We start from the raw sequence: 15,727 nt of genomic DNA on the forward strand, positions 1-15,727 counted from the left end.
CTAACCCTCCGTGGGCAGCAACCCCCTGAGTTGAGTAACAAAGGTTTCTCCTATAGCCATCAAAAAAAAATCTCAAATAACACTTACATTAAGTCTACTACATGTTACATACTGTTTTAAGAACTTTGTATCTATCAACTAATTTAACCCTCCAATCAAGTCTATGAGCTGGGTACTGCTGTCCTCCCTCTTACAAATGAGAACACCAAGGTACTGAGAGGTGCCCACCTGCACACGACATCCAAGCCCAAGCCGTCTGGTTCCAGAGTCCTCGCTTGTAACTGCCTCAGACTGCCTCTGTGTTTGCCACACTCATCACCAGGGCCTCATCTCTCACTTTTGCCGTCTGCTCCCTTCCCTCCACACTCCAGCACCGCATTCCAACCCCCAGTCCTCCCCACCGCAGTGAACGGCAAAACTGTCCATCTCGTTGCTCAAGTCAAAACTTGGGAATTATGCTTCATTCCTCCTTTTGCTTCTGCTTCGCATTTAAGCCATCAGCATCCTGCCAGGTCCGGCTCCACTCCTCATCATCCTCACGGCCACCACCCATGTTTTTGTACCTGCTTCACCCTGCTGGCCTTCTACAGGGTCGCCCAGCTCCCACTCGAGACTGTTCATCTCACAACTGCCAGAGAGATGTTTTTAAAGCATAAAGTAAATCATGCCCTCTCCCTACTGAAACCCTTCAGTTTTAATAAAATCCAACTCTCCAACACAGCCTACCTGTGGCAGCTGCCTCTCAGCTTATTCCCATATCGTAATTCCCTTCGCTCACTATGTCCAACAGCTTTCTTCATATTCCTCAAAAACACCGAGGCTTTTCCTGCCTGCCATTTTCCCACTACCTGATCTCTCGGCCTATAATGTTCTGTGCCTAGTTCTCCTGAGAGCTGGCTCGTTGTCACCCTACACATCTCAACTCAGAAATCACCTGCTCAGAGCAGCCTAACCATCCCATAGAAAGTGGCTCCCCCTAATTCTTCTTTCTCATCTTTCTTACTTCCCTAGTAGCACTCAGCACAGGCTGTAATTTCCTCTTTATGTCGTAGCTGTGTTTGCCTGTCTCCCCCAGTGAATGATCTATCTCGCTCATTGGCATATGCCTGGCACTTAGCAGGCAGTCAAGAAACATGAGCTCATTACTGAATGTCTGCAGAGTTGAAGCTCTCCCACCAGCCCTGGAAGTAATGTTATGAAGATCATCTGTGCCTTCTAAATGCTGGTCAGTCCACTGTAATGTCACCTCTATTCTTTTTCATTCATACCCAAACATTCTCCAGCCGATTTCACTCGTAACAAATGATGGTCTTAGAAACTAACCCATCCTGTCCTCTCTTCCTGGACTAGGAATTCTTCCAAGATCCAATAACAACTTTACACCAATATTCTATTTAAGGGGGAACTCTGACATCATGCCTCAGCCTGCTCTGGGGGATCAACCTGAGCCCACCTTCAGCCAAAGCATCATCTGAGATCAGGAAACCAGCCAGGTCTACCATCCAACCCAGTGTCACTCTGGTCATCACCCCAAACCTAAGTCCCCTGCAGGCCTGTCTATCCCATACTCTCGTTTCTTCCAATATCTCCCATAATAATCCCCCTAGTTCAACACCTATGGAGAGAGAAAGTACATACGTATGATGTGAGAACTTGTTTATAACAACAAATTTTCAAAACTACATGTACATAATCATGTGTTACTGCTGGTCACTTCAAGTACAAGGAAGAGATTCCTTTGGTCACCATGGACTCCACGTCCCCACATAGGGCAAAACACCAATGAACTGTCAAATTATTGTTCAAAGCACTGAAAACAAAATAAAAATATTATCCTACTCCTATTTTAAAATATCTCCTTAATATCGCTCAATAAAAGTTTCTTCTCAGGATAGGGAGAAAAAAGGGATGTCACAATATACTCAAATTTGAACACAAAAGTTAACAAATACTTACAAGTATATCTAATAAGTTTAATTTTCCCCAGCAGCATTCAAATAGCTTTTCTTGTCTAGCTTTTTATCTTACCATCAAGGCCTGTACACATTAACTTCATATCAGAAAGCAGATGGACTCTGTTTCCCTGCCTCTGAAAATCTTATTTACAGTGTTGTATATTTCACACGGTGACCTCATATCTGGAACCCATTCCTCTCCCCATCTGCAGAGAACAACTGTTCTCATCTGTGAAGGGAGGCTCTGGCTGCAGAGTCTCATGATGTCACAAGCCAGGAGGAATCATTTACAAACTCCTGGGAAAGAGAGTTGTTATATTGATCAGCTTTTTGTTTTGTTTTAATATCAGCAAAGAGTTGCTTCAAAAGCAAAAGTTAATAGAAGGAGCAAAACCTGTATCATCGTAGAATATTTTCTTCACCGTATCTCTAAAAATTCTGTAACCAAAGTTATAAGCAATTTTTCTTCCAAGTTATAACAACTGAGTTTCCCTCACTCTTCTTCAGAAGACAGTACCTTGATCCTTTATTTACTTTATCCTCAATAAATAAATATTTACTCAATATAAACTCATTATGCATCAATCAAATGCCATGCACCGGGCTAATATGTGGGAATGAGAGACAACCCTACCCATAAGGAAATGAATGGCCTATTTGAGGAAACATAAATGCCAAGAAATGACAATAACTTTAGAATAAAGGGTAAACAACAAAGTCAGTTTCAGGAAATAGTCATGGCCAATTCTGCTTGGAGAATTAAAATAAGGTTTCTCAAAGGGGGTAACATTTAGATAGGGACTTAAAGGTCAAGTACAATTACATCAAGATAATGGGAGAAAGCATTCCAAGCACTAGGAACAGTGTGTACCGAGTCACAGAAAAAACAAAGAGCAGAGTTTTTACAGAAAAAGTCTTAAAGAGCAGGGTGAATAGAGCAACATGTACCTGGAGGAGAGTGGCAGGAGATGAAAATGAGAAAGGCACAAAGGGTCTTCGTACATGAAACAAGATGAAGGCCCAGAAACTTTAGATAACACAGACTTCGGTATGTGGACTCAATGATAAACAGCAAATGAATGGATTAACGAATGGACAAATGTCCAAATGCAGCTTCAACTCTGAGAGGCCTTGTCAAAGAAATCCAGGGAAAGTTTAAAAAAAAAAAAAAAGCCAATAGTACCTCTAAAATCGTAGAGATCAATTTGTTTGTTAAAAAGTTTTCCATTCAAGAGTCAACAAAAATACTCAAAAAGATAAGTGCACCCCGTATTCACTACAGCATTATTTATAACAGACAAGCTATGAAAACAACCTAAGTGTCCACTGATGGATGAATGGATAAAGAAATTGTGGTGTATATACATGCACACACATATACAATGAATATTCCTCAGCAATTAAAAAAAAAGGATGATATCTTGCCATTTGTGACCACACGCATGGACCTCAAAGCCATTATGCTAAGTGAAACAGGTCAGACAGAGAAAGACAAATACAGTATGGTCTCTGATATGTGGAATCTTTAAAAAAACAAACCAACAAACAAACAAACAAACAAAAAACAAGCTCAGGGATACAGATTAGTGGTTGCCAGAGGCTGGAGTATAAGGCATGAGCAGGGCGTAGAAACCAGGAGCTGAGGTGGGGGGGTAGATAACAGGGTCAAAGGTTACAATGAAGAAAAAGAGTCTGTATTAATCATATGTGCACTTGAATACAGATAAATACAAAAAGGTGATTAAAAAGGAAAAGAAGATGACAGTGTGTGTTCATTGGCTGGGTCTGCAGCCAAAGCCGCAAATATAGAAAGTGGGCTCTCAGGATGAGAGAAAATGGAACACAATCGACATTTTCAAGTGAGCTGGGTCACACACCGCAATACCTCTATACCAATCCAAAATTTATAAAATAGAGTTCATTCAAAGAATATGTGGTCCTGCCTCCCTCTCCACCTCATTACCTATTTCCTGCCTCATATTTCATGCCTGAGGAGACCTAAGCTGCTTTACTCTATACTGTTTCACAAGTTCATGTCCCCATTAGTGCCACTGCCTCTCCACACCTTGTTACCGCACACAGATCACTCGTGCAATAGGCCCGAACTAGCCATCCTTCAATATCCATCGAGACGTCACCTCCTACAGTCTTCCAGTTTCCCCCTAACATCCTTCCATACACCTTGGTAACATTTTTATTTGAGAGCTTACCATTTCTCCCCAAATCATCTGTTCACATGACTGCCTGCCCACCCTGGGCCAGGCGCTCAAAGAACAGAAAGACAGTCTCATCTGCCTTCACCTCAAGCGCACCCGGGCGGCACACTCCTAACCATGAACTGTTCCTGGCTCACAATGTGGGCTCAACAAACATTTGCTGAGCCAAACCAATGCATTAGTTTGTAAAAACATTTTGTAAACTATAAAGCACTCAACAAACATTGCCTGCTGCTGTTTACTATATCCTTTTCAACCCTATTCTTCAACATTTAGTATCCACGTGCTCCAGGCAAACTGAACTATCAACGTTTCTTAGAGCCAAACTCTATTTCTCACTTCTGTCTGGGTAGCTTACACTGATCTCTCCGTCTGTAAAGCACTTTCTCTTAGCTTCATTTATTCAAACTGCATCAATTGATGGCCTGGCCCAAATATATCCCTTCCAATAAAACATTCCTAGACAGACCTAAGTGGAAGTAACGGCCCCTTCCTCTCAAATCTCAGAGCACTCTGTCTGTGTGTCTTGTGGAGCTTACCACCTCTAACTGCACCATAGGGGTAAGAAGGTGAGTCCTGTGCCCATGAGCTCATCATTTCCGTCACGCACACAATGCAGAATAAACAGTTTAATGAGTAATAGGTTACTTCTGATTCCACATAGTCAAGGAATAGCCATCTAGTATGTTGTAAGCACCTGAATAAGTGTTCCTCTCTTCAAGCCTTCCGAAACATCCTCCTTGGACATGTAGGTTTCAAATATGCTCTTTTTCTTCCCTCGTACGGACTTGCTCTTTGCCTTTTTGTCACCTGGCGAAGCACCAACACCATGTGGGCCAACCACAGAGGACACACCTAGAAACATGAGGCAGCAATCAACTCTTTCCTCAACCAAACATCTCTATTTTTGTAACTGGAGACATTTTACCTTTTTATTTAGAAAGACCAATAAAAGAATGAAATGTTCTGATAATTATTTTAAATAGTAACAAAAAGGAAAGAATGGATTAGGAAACACGAATAAAATGTACACAGATGAGACTTGAGTTATAAGTCAGCACTACAACATGCACAGAACGTAATCTGAATAATGGGTTCAATATGCTTTCCTGTTTATAGACACAAACTTTTTTTTAAAACAGGAATTACTAAAAGACTGTCACTTTTCTGGAGGAAACTAAACAGCTGTGCTCAATATAACAATAAATTAAGACAACAAGACACCACACTTAATTCGAGAATAAATAACACAGAAGAATATTTAACAAGTCACCAAAAGAATTAGAGCCTCCCTTAGCCTAAGACCCGCCCCGTAAGACCCGCCCTGCATTCCGTTCTACTTTTATTTTATTTCAGGTCTCCAGTTGCTAGAGTAGACTCCATTTTCCTTTTGCTACCTCTGGGGGTCCCCAGGGGCCGGAGGTTCAGCCTGCAGTCAGGATGGCTCATTACTGGTTCCAAGGTGACCTCTTCTCTCCAGATCCAGAGAGGCCTCCACTGCTCAGCTCAGAGTTCTTCCTGCCTTGAGTGGCTCAGGTGTCACTAGCTGAAACCAAAGAGAGATGGGTGACAGAAGAGCAGTTAACCTGGGGCCTTCTCTGTGCTCTCGGAAATTTAGTACGTGGATGATTAAAAACAATGTGGGGCCCCTCCTGGGTCCAGGTGTCACTTTCTCCTAGGCAGTCAGACGAACACACCATCTGTCCTGAGTCTCTTTTCAAGGTAACTGCTTGTTAGGGCCACTTCAACTGAAAACCTCCACAAACAGTGCAATGAGGCAGAAATTAAAGAGTTCTGCAGTTCTGGGGCGCCTGGGTGGCTCAGTCAGTTAAGCATCCAACTTTGGTTCAGGTCAGATCTCGTGGTCCATGGGTCCCAGCCCCGCGTCCGGCTCTGTGCTGACAGCTCAGAGCCCGGAGCCTGCTTCGTTGGAATTCTGTGTCTTCCTCTCTCTCTCTCTCTCTGCCCCTCCCCAACTTGCATGTGTGAGTGCACTCACTCCCTCTCTCTCTCTCTCTCAAAAATAAACATTTTAAAAATTAAAAAAAAAAAAAAAAGAGTTCTTTCTGCAGTTTCATTCAGCTTCTGAAATGGACAAGAGCAGGAGGGAATATAATTTTGAAGAAACAGGTATAAAGATCTAGAGTCTAAAGGCTATAACGAAATACGTACTAAACTAGGCTCAAAAGATGCAGCATTTACTAAGCATTAAACATTGGACAAATGATGTTCATCTATGAAACCAAGTAAATATTCCTTGGAAATCATCAGCAAAAAAAAAAAAACCTAATTCACTACCACAACCGGATATCCAGAACTATGCAAGGAACCCCAGGTGGTTCACTGGCTTTCCAAAAATGGCAATACTGTAGTTAGACATCTATTTCCCTACTCTTACCTGACATCACTTCAAACCAATCATCTGACCAAAAGCTCAGGCAGCTGCTTCTAAAGAATATAAGGCAGCTGCCTGGATCAGTGGACTGGAATCCAGGGCCCTGGAGCTGGCCCCTGGCCTTCCACCTGGATATTGAACACATCATCACAACTTCTACTTTCTACTCTCAGCTGGCCACCAGCCCAGGGATTTAAGCCTATACTTGCAAATTTCGAAAATCCTGGTGGGCAGGCTTCTTTCCCATAAAATGGATCAAGATGTCATTCTCAACACTAGCTTCCATTTCCTGTAAATTTCCCACACACATCCTTCACTGAAATGACATAATTTGTCTTTAAAGTGAAATTAATACTAACTCAGGAAAAGAGAAGCTACAAAGGGTAATAAGCCACTGAGCAATACATGAAGAGATTCAAGGATAAAGTAAAAAAAATTACAAAAGGGAGAGAAGCAGATGGTCTTAGATAAACAACAAGGTAATAGGAAGGACATACAGAGGAGGCCAGACTGTCTGACGGTTTAATTCAGAATGCATTCACCCACTCGTTAATTCAACAAATACTTCTACAATGTACTGCACTAGGCACAATGAAGAATACAAAAGCTAATTAGATTTATAAAAATCATTGTGAAATAATACAAGTTGGGAAGTGATAAGCACTACATTTTTTTAACTATGGGTAAATGTACATATGATGGCCGAAGGAAAGTATCTCCAGGTCAGGAAATCTGAGAGCTTCAGGAAAGATGTTAAGGTCTTAAGAACTGAGAATGTGAGAAAAGCACACTGCTGGCAAAAGGAAGCAAAAATAGAGACACAAACAGGAAAACACACGCAGGTTCTTACAACATTAATCCATCTGGGTAGAGTCCAGCCTATATGAAGGGAGGCAGTGGCAAGGAAAATAAAACAAGTTGGAAGGTTTAGAAAAGCATCCCGTTTTTCAAAGGCAGTAGGGAATTTCTGAAGCATGGATGAGCAGAAGAGAAGAACAACAGATCAGAACTGTGTTTCAGGAAAAATGAACCCAGTACAAGATTCAGAGTCGTCTCGGGCTAAGAAAGAGAGCAGCAGCTACACCTTAGGAAAGAACCAGAGCAGACTCAAAGAAAGGAAGGAAGGCCTGAACCAGGGATGAACAAGCACACACTGAAAAGAAGAAACCCATGACATGGTATTACACACAGGACAAATTGGCACCACTTGGCAACCCGGCAGATCTGAAGTCTCAAGAGCACAGAAGTGGTGGCAACTGTTCAAGATTTTAAGCAAGGAGACCGGGAAATCACAATGTCACTAAGTTAGAGAAGATAATGAATTCTACTTAGGGTATTATGTATCACTACATGAATACATACCTCTATGTATACCTATATACATGGAAATATGTACCTCTATGTATATACCCCTACCCCAAATACTTGGAAACTAGAGCATAATTTAGATAAATTAGCCAGTCATTTGCATAAAAATGGTAACCCAGAGTTTTCTAGAATGGACAAGATTGCCAAGAAAGGGTAAACTGATACAGTAGGGGCCCAGGACAAAATCTGGGTTAGGGCAACTTTTAGGAAATGCAAAGAATAAGAAGTAGAAAATATAACTAAGAAGTAGAAAATATAACCAAAAAGGTAACAAAGATGTAGGAAAAGAACCAACAGAGTCAAATGTTACGAAAACAAGGGGGAAAATAACTTCCAAAGGAGAACAAGTTAATGATCTCGGTTTGCAACCATTACTAAGAACACAATTCATGGCAGCCTTGGGTAAGGTGAAAGGTTGGGGGCAAGCTGCAAGCAGGAAAAAGACAATACAAAAACAAAAGCCAGAATTAAAAATGGGGTGCTTTGTATCAAGTCCTGATGCAGGCAAGAGTTCAAAATTAAGGGGACTTACTGCCAGATGAAATAAAGACAGAGATCTCAAACTCAAATGTCCCAAGGTCAGCTACATCTTAACTTTCCTTCACAGCAAATATCCCAGTTGGTGTGATGTATACCTAACTTGTCTCTCTAGCTCAAAAGGACAAGGAATGTTTGGTTGGGTTCATTGTTATAACCCTAGTGACTCCCATATTACCCGGGACAGAATATGTGCTTATATTCACTCCTTGAATGAGTGGATGAGTTTATTTTCATGAATTAGCAGTGAGAACACCAGAGGAGGGTCACTCAAGGAAAATTACACTAAAAACAAGTCAGCAAAGAATAGGAAAAGATGGGGCCCCTGAGTGGTTCAGTCAATTAAGTGTCTGACTCTTGATCTCAAGTTGGTGAGTTCAAGCCCCATGTTGGGCTCTGCACTGGGCATAAAGCTGACTTTAAAATAATAATAATAATTGCCCATACAGTGCTACCTTATAACATGTTCTGAAATAAAATTCAGTTTGAATAAAACTTAAATGTTGTAAAATGAGAGAAACAGAGACAGAAGGAGAGAGAGAGAGAAGGCAGGGGAAATGATGCCCAGAAAGGCTGAATAAGGAATGTGACAAATATTACCCCCAGAACAAAAAAAAAAAAAAAAACAATAAAACCAGATAAAACTATCAAAACCAACTATTTAAGACCTGGATATTGACCAAAGACATACAAAAAACTGAGAAGTGTTTATTCAAGAAAATCTACTGAATCTCGGTAAGAACAAGAGAAGTATGTGGTGGTTTAACCTGGAGTTCCCACCATCCCACACTGACTCCCAATCCCTTGGTATGAAGTCCCACCTGGGAGAGCCAGCTGTGGAGACAGGCAGCCGCACTTAGCCAGAGGGAGCTAAACTTCACTGGAGCACAGCAAAAAGAATTCCATGCCCAGGGGCATTTTCAAAAACAATAATGATTCCAGGCACAAAAAAAAATCAGGGAGGCCAATATCACAACTAGCCTGAATTTGCAATACTAGTTAGGGCAAGCAACAGATCAGGAAATCAACCAGAAATTTAACAGTGAGAATTAGAAACGAGACCATCAAAATAGGCCTCGACAAAAAAAAAAAATCTACGTTTTCCTGCTATGTGCACAGGACTTTAACCATGCAGGAAAGAAATTAAAAGGCAACTCATCCCTAGATGAATGTGACCCTTGCAAATGCAGAAAGCAAAAGCCTGGGCTGACTTGTAAACGGCCTGAACTTTGAAAGCATTCCCACAAGCCTCTTGAGAACCACTGACAAAGGATGGGGCCTCATTGTTTCAAAGAATTTAAACACAACCTCTGATCAATCATAGGCTGACCACTAAGATATCTTGACCCAAGGGCAACTACAAGAAAGTTAGACTTAAAAACAAGAAAGTTAGAACCAGCAGAGACATCAGCAGCCACATACTGTGGGAGACACAGACTCCAAAGAATGAGTTCAGGTAAGTCATTAAACAAAGAGAACAAACAGCTCTGGGGGGAAAGGAATCAGAATGCAGACTATATTATCAAAAATGTCCAGGTTTCAACAAAAAATTTTAACAGGCAAAAATGGAAAAGTGTGACCCATACACAGGGACCAGGGGGACAGGCGGTTTGAATAAAATGTCTCCAGAGGAGCCTAGATTTCAGACTTAGGCAACAGAAACCTCAAAGCTTAGATTATAAATATGTTCAAAGAACTAGAAGAAACCACTTATAAATTAAAGTATGAGGACAATAACTCATCAAATAGAAAATATCTACAAACAGAAATTGTTTTTTTTAAAAAAGGAAATTCCAAATTGAAAGAACTAAAATGAAAAATTCACTAGAAGGGTTCAATAGCAGATTTGAGTTGGTATAAAAAGAATCAATAAACCTGAAAACAAAAATGATCAATCAAGATGATCCAATATGAAGAAAGGAAGAAAAGAAATATGAAGTAAAATTATTTTTAAATTTTTTTTTCAACGTTTATTTATTTTTGGGACAGAGAGAGACAGAGCATGAACGGGGGAGGAGCAGAGAGAGAGGGAGACACAGAATCGGAAACAGGCTCCAGGCTCTGAGCCATCAGCCCAGAGCCCGACGCGGGGCTTGAACTCACGGACCGCGAGATTGTGACCTGGCTGAAGTCGGACGCCCAACCGACTGCGCCACCCAGGCGCCCCAGTAAAATTATTTTTACAAAAGACTTGTGATAAAGAACCTGGCTCCATTTTTTGATGTTTGACTACTGATTTATTTTAAGTCTTACCTCCCCCTTCCCCTTTGACACATTTGTACAGCTTGATAAGACAGTCCATGTGCCCCCCAAACTTTGACCCCAGGGGGAAATTCGAATTTCACAAATCCCAGTCTACACACAGGAACTTCTCTTTTATAGCCATTATAAAGAACTAACCCACTCCTGCCTCACTCAAACCATGCCAGACATGTCTGTATGCACCCTACTCTGCCTAGGTGAGTAATAAGTTTTCTCTCAAATTCTCCTGTTATATAAGGTGCAATCAATAAACATCCCACTAATTGGGAAGGGGTCCATTCCACCTCCACAGGTTGACCACAAAACAGGAGTGAAAGAGGGGACCTCTCTACCAATCTTACAGAAAAGGATTATAAGAGAATACGATAAATAAACTTAGGCCCACTAGATAAGTGAGATGAAATGGACAAATTCCTAGAAAGACACAAATTACTAAAGCTGACTTAAGAAAAAACAGAAAACTTAAATAGACATAACAAGAAACTGAATTAGTAATTTTAAATCCTCCAGTAAAAAAAACTCAGGCAAATTATACCAAACACTGAAAGTAAAAATAATAGTAATCCTTTATTACAAACTCTTCTAGATAACAGAGAAAATATTTCCCAGCTCATTCTTTGGGGATAGTATTTCCTCCAATACCAAAGGCAGAAAAAGATATCATAAGAAAAAAAAAAATACTGTCTTAACATATAAAATAATTTGGATTTTTAAATTTCTTCAATCTTAGTCATTTGCATCTTTCTAGAAATGTATCAGTTTCATCTAAAATTTCCCTTTGTGAGGGGACAGAGTGTTGTTCAAAATATCCCTGTGATTTTCTTAATACAAAAAGCAGGGCTGTCATTTCTGAAATTATGGAAATTTTCAATATCTGTGCTGTCTAGTACAGTAGCCATGAGCCACATGTGTCTTTTTAGCATTAAAAAAAATTTTTTTTAATGTTTATTCATTTTTGAGAGAGAGAGAATGAGAATGGCGGGGGGGGGGGGGAAACACAGAGGGAGAGAGGGAGACACAGAATCTGAAGGAGGCTCCAGGCTTTCGCTGTCAGCACAGAGCCCAATACAGGGCTTGAACCCATGAACCACAAGATCATGACCTGAGCCGAAGTTGGACGCTTAACCGACTGAGCCACCCAGGGACCCCTTGTGAGCATTTAAAAGAGTACCTGTCAAGTCTGAAACATTTGAATTTTATCTTTATTCTTGTAGGAAATTTTCACAGGTTTTAGAATTCTAGATTGTCAGTTATTCTCTCAGTAATTTGAAGATACCATTCCATCGTCTTCCGGCCTTCAATGTTTCTGTTAATAAGTCAGCCATAAGTCTAATTTTTTTATTCTTTGACAGTGTACTATTCCTTATCCCCAGCTACAGCAGTTTTTGGAATTTTTCTCTTCATCTTTGGTTTTCCACCAGTTTATTACAATATACTAAAATACAGATTTTTTTAAAATCCTGCTTGGTTTTATCAATAATACTATTATTTGATAGCTTTCATCAGTTATGGAAAGTCTTCAGCCAGTCTTATCCCATATCCCTTCTGCCTCATTCTCTCTCAACCCTTTGTGTGAACTCCAATTACACACTTCTCACTTTTCAGTATCTCTAGGTCTCCTTCAATCTCTTCAATAATTCTTCTACTTCACTAATTTTCTATCAGCTCTATCAGACTCTAATCAGACTCTAACGAGTCTCTCAAACTCACCCATTAAGTTCTTAATTTCAATTATTATGCTTTCAAGTCTAGATTTTCCTTTTTCTTTCAAAAGTTTCCAGTTCTCTGCTAAAAATGGTAAATCATGTCTTTTCTATGAACAAGGTAAGCGTAACTATATCAAAGTTGCTCCTGAAAACTCCAATAACAGAGGCCCCGATGGATCTAATACTGTCTTCTGTTGCTTCCATTTGATTTTGTTCCTGTTGTTTGATCATCTGTGCTTTTTATTATGGACTAAACATTATATTTGCAAAATTTCTATTGTGATAATTTGAGGCCTTGCATAATGTTACCATCTTCCAAATGAATTTTCATTTGCTTCTGTGAACCACCTGAGACAAATACAATAGATTACATCAATCTGCTCTCAGGGTTTCAATATCTTCAAAGTGGAGATATGGTTTCTGTGAAGGTCTATCTACATCCAGTTCCTTACCTATAGATTGTAGCCCTCCAGGATCCCAATACCAAATAAGAGTGGTTCACCGGGGCCACACACTCCCCACATTAGCAGGGCCCAAATTCCAATCCCTATCCCTCTAGTCCTAAAAGAATATCAAGTGTATTGCTCAGTTTTTCAGCTTCTTAGTCTTTCAGCTGGTCCCCCTAGAAACTAGTAAGCATTCATAAAAGATAACTCCAAATAGTAGCTTCATCTCCCTAAACCTTTTTCTTCTTATTCACTCTTATTTCTTTTTAAAGAATGTCTTTTTTTATGTTATTTATTTTTGAGAGAGAGAGTGTGTGTGTGAACAGGGAAGGAACAGTGAGAGAGGGAGTCACAGAATCTGAAGCAGGCTCCAGGCTCTGAACTGTTGGCACAGAGCCAACATGGGGCTCAAACTCATGAACCATGAGATCATGACCTGAGCTGAAGTCGGACACTTAACTGACTGAGCCATCCAGGTGCCCCTCACTCTCTTATTACCTCTCAAATACCTTCAACAGATTTTTTTTTTTTTTTTTTTTTTTGGTGATGGACATAAGCCAACTTTTCTAACTGTTGTCAGAAGACTGGTTTCCAACTATTTTCTATGCCATAATTGCAAGTGGAAATGTCAACCCACTCTTAACTCTCCCATTTTCAGTCAATACCTAAAATTCCCAACTCCCTCCTATATGACTCACTCTTCTCTCTGATGAAAATTCTCCCTAATTTCATCTATCCTCTCCTCCTTTCCTGTATGAAAATTAGAAAGGTCCCTACATGTTTACAACCTAATCTCCTCAATTTGTGTTCTTCACCCTTATTTTTATCTACTCAAGAACTTTACCACATCATTATCCTCTCCATAGCTGCCTCCACAACAGCATTGAATCTAGCTAAGGGCCTACTCCTGTTCTCCTCCTATTCAATTCAAGCAACCAGCTACCATTCCATTTCTCTCACTCCCATCTGCCAAAATATAAAAATGTGGTCTAATCTCATAACTCTATTTCCCCATGACATACTCTTTAAACCTCCTGGGAATATGATTTTGTCCTCATCTCTACAATGAAATAAGGCTTTCAGTATTCCTTAGAAGGAAAAGCTTCGTTACTAAAACAATAGCATACTCCCAGTTAATTTTTCCTAGCCCCTCTAGAATAGGATGCGACTGACCATGCCCTTGGACTACAAACTCTTCTCCCTTGACCCTTCTGGACACCACAGTCTCCTAGCTCCTTTCTCTCTGCAATTCTCAAATGTTCTTGCTGATTCTTCTTCTTTCACTTACCCCTTAAGTTTCTGCCATTTGCAAGATTCTATTCTTAAGCCTCACCTCACTCCTCTGTTAAAGAATTTTAAATCTACATCTCCAACTCTGCTCTCCAAAGCTCTTCAACTTTCCAACTTCCTGCTCATTAATATTGGCAAGCACTTTGAATGCAACATGTTTCTAATTCAAGTTATTATTCTCCTCAAACTAGATTTTCTGCCTGCATACTTACTGCATCCAGATTCATGACATCATCATCATCCTTGGGCAACAAACAGTAGTCATCTAATCTCTTTCACTCCGTTACTAATACTCTATTACCAAATTCCATCGCTCCTGCCTTCAAAATGTGTCCTAAATAGATTCTCTCCTTTCCAACTTGATTAGCACTGTCTGAAATCAGATTGTCCCAACAGGGTAGCCCTAAGATCACAACAGTTTCTTAACAGGTCTCTCAACCACTAATTTCTTTTCTTTGATCCGTATTTCACATAGGAGGTATTTTATGAAGTGCTTTTTCAAAACACTTCAGGGTTCCTCACTGCAACTCTGAAATCTAACCTATTGTAATGATTAATTTTATGTGTCAACATGGCTGCATCACAGAGTTTCCAGATATTTGGCTAAATGTTATTTCAGGGTGTGCTGTGGCACCTGGGTGGCCCAGTTAAGCATCCGACTTTGGCTCAGGTCATGATCTTGCAGTTCGTGAGGTCAAGCCCTGCGTCAGGCTCCGTGCTAACAGCTCAGAGCCTGGAGCCTGTTTCAGAGTCTGTGTCCCCGTCTTTCTTTGCCCCTCCCCCAGTCACATTCAGTCTCTTTCTCTCTCAAAAATAAACATTAAATAATAATAATAGACATTATTTCAGGGTGTGTCTGTGAGGGCTTCTGAATGAAATTAGCATTTGAATGGGTAGATTCAGTAAAGCAGTTCACCCTCCCCAATGTGGGTAGGCATCATCCAATCTGTTGAGGGCCTGAAGAGAACACAAAGGCCAAGGAAAGAAGAATTTGGCCCCTCTAGTCTGATCACTGGAGCTGTGACACTGATCTTTTGTTCTCAGTACTTTCAGTTCTCAGACCTTCAGACTGGACTGAAAGCTACATCTTCAGCTCTCCTGGTTCTTAGACCTTCAGACTTAGACTGAATTACATTACCACCTTTCCAAGGTCTTCAGCTTGCAGACAGCAGACTGTGTGACTTCTCGGCTTCCATGATTGCATGAGCCAATCCCTATAATAAGTATCTTCCTATATCTATATCGTATTTGTGCTGTTTCTCTAGAGAACTCTGACTAACACACCCATCTTTCAGGTCTCATTTCTTACTAAAGGTTTTTACAATATCATTTTTCTGATAAAAATGGTTAAGTTGGGAAAGCCCCAGCTTGGCATCTAAGCCTAAAAAATGACTTAAAAACAAACTGAGTTAACAACTATAAACTCTGGAGAGAAAGGAAGGAAAGGAGGGAGGGAGGAAGGAAGGAAGGAAAGAAGGAAAGAAGGAAGGAAGAAGGAAGGAGAAAAGAAAAGAAAAGAAAAGAAAAGAAAAGAAAAGAAAAGAAAAGAAAA

The 15,727-nt window shown here is 40.4% G+C and overlaps 1 protein-coding gene across 4 annotated transcripts in view; it reads right to left on the reverse strand.

Annotated features, from left to right (window-relative positions):
* DIS3L2 (DIS3 like 3'-5' exoribonuclease 2) overlaps nucleotides 1-15,727 on the reverse strand; it is a 354,030-nt gene that overhangs the window by 292,860 nt on the left and 45,443 nt on the right. For all 4 annotated transcript variants that reach the window (XM_040450689.1, XM_040450690.1, XM_040450687.1 and 1 more), the window contains 2 exons: nucleotides 5,569-5,717; nucleotides 4,869-5,026 (listed from right to left, as the gene is read on the reverse strand). In XM_040450689.1, coding sequence (XP_040306623.1) covers nucleotides 4,869-5,026; nucleotides 5,569-5,620 — 210 coding nt within the window. In that variant the 5' untranslated portion in view covers nucleotides 5,621-5,717. The remainder of the gene's footprint in view (nucleotides 1-4,868; nucleotides 5,027-5,568; nucleotides 5,718-15,727) is intronic.

The sequence above is a fragment of the Herpailurus yagouaroundi genome, unplaced genomic scaffold, assembly GCF_014898765.1.
Source record: "Herpailurus yagouaroundi ecotype Mexico unplaced genomic scaffold, PumYag 202, whole genome shotgun sequence".
Classification (NCBI taxonomy): Eukaryota; Metazoa; Chordata; class Mammalia; order Carnivora; family Felidae; genus Herpailurus; species Herpailurus yagouaroundi.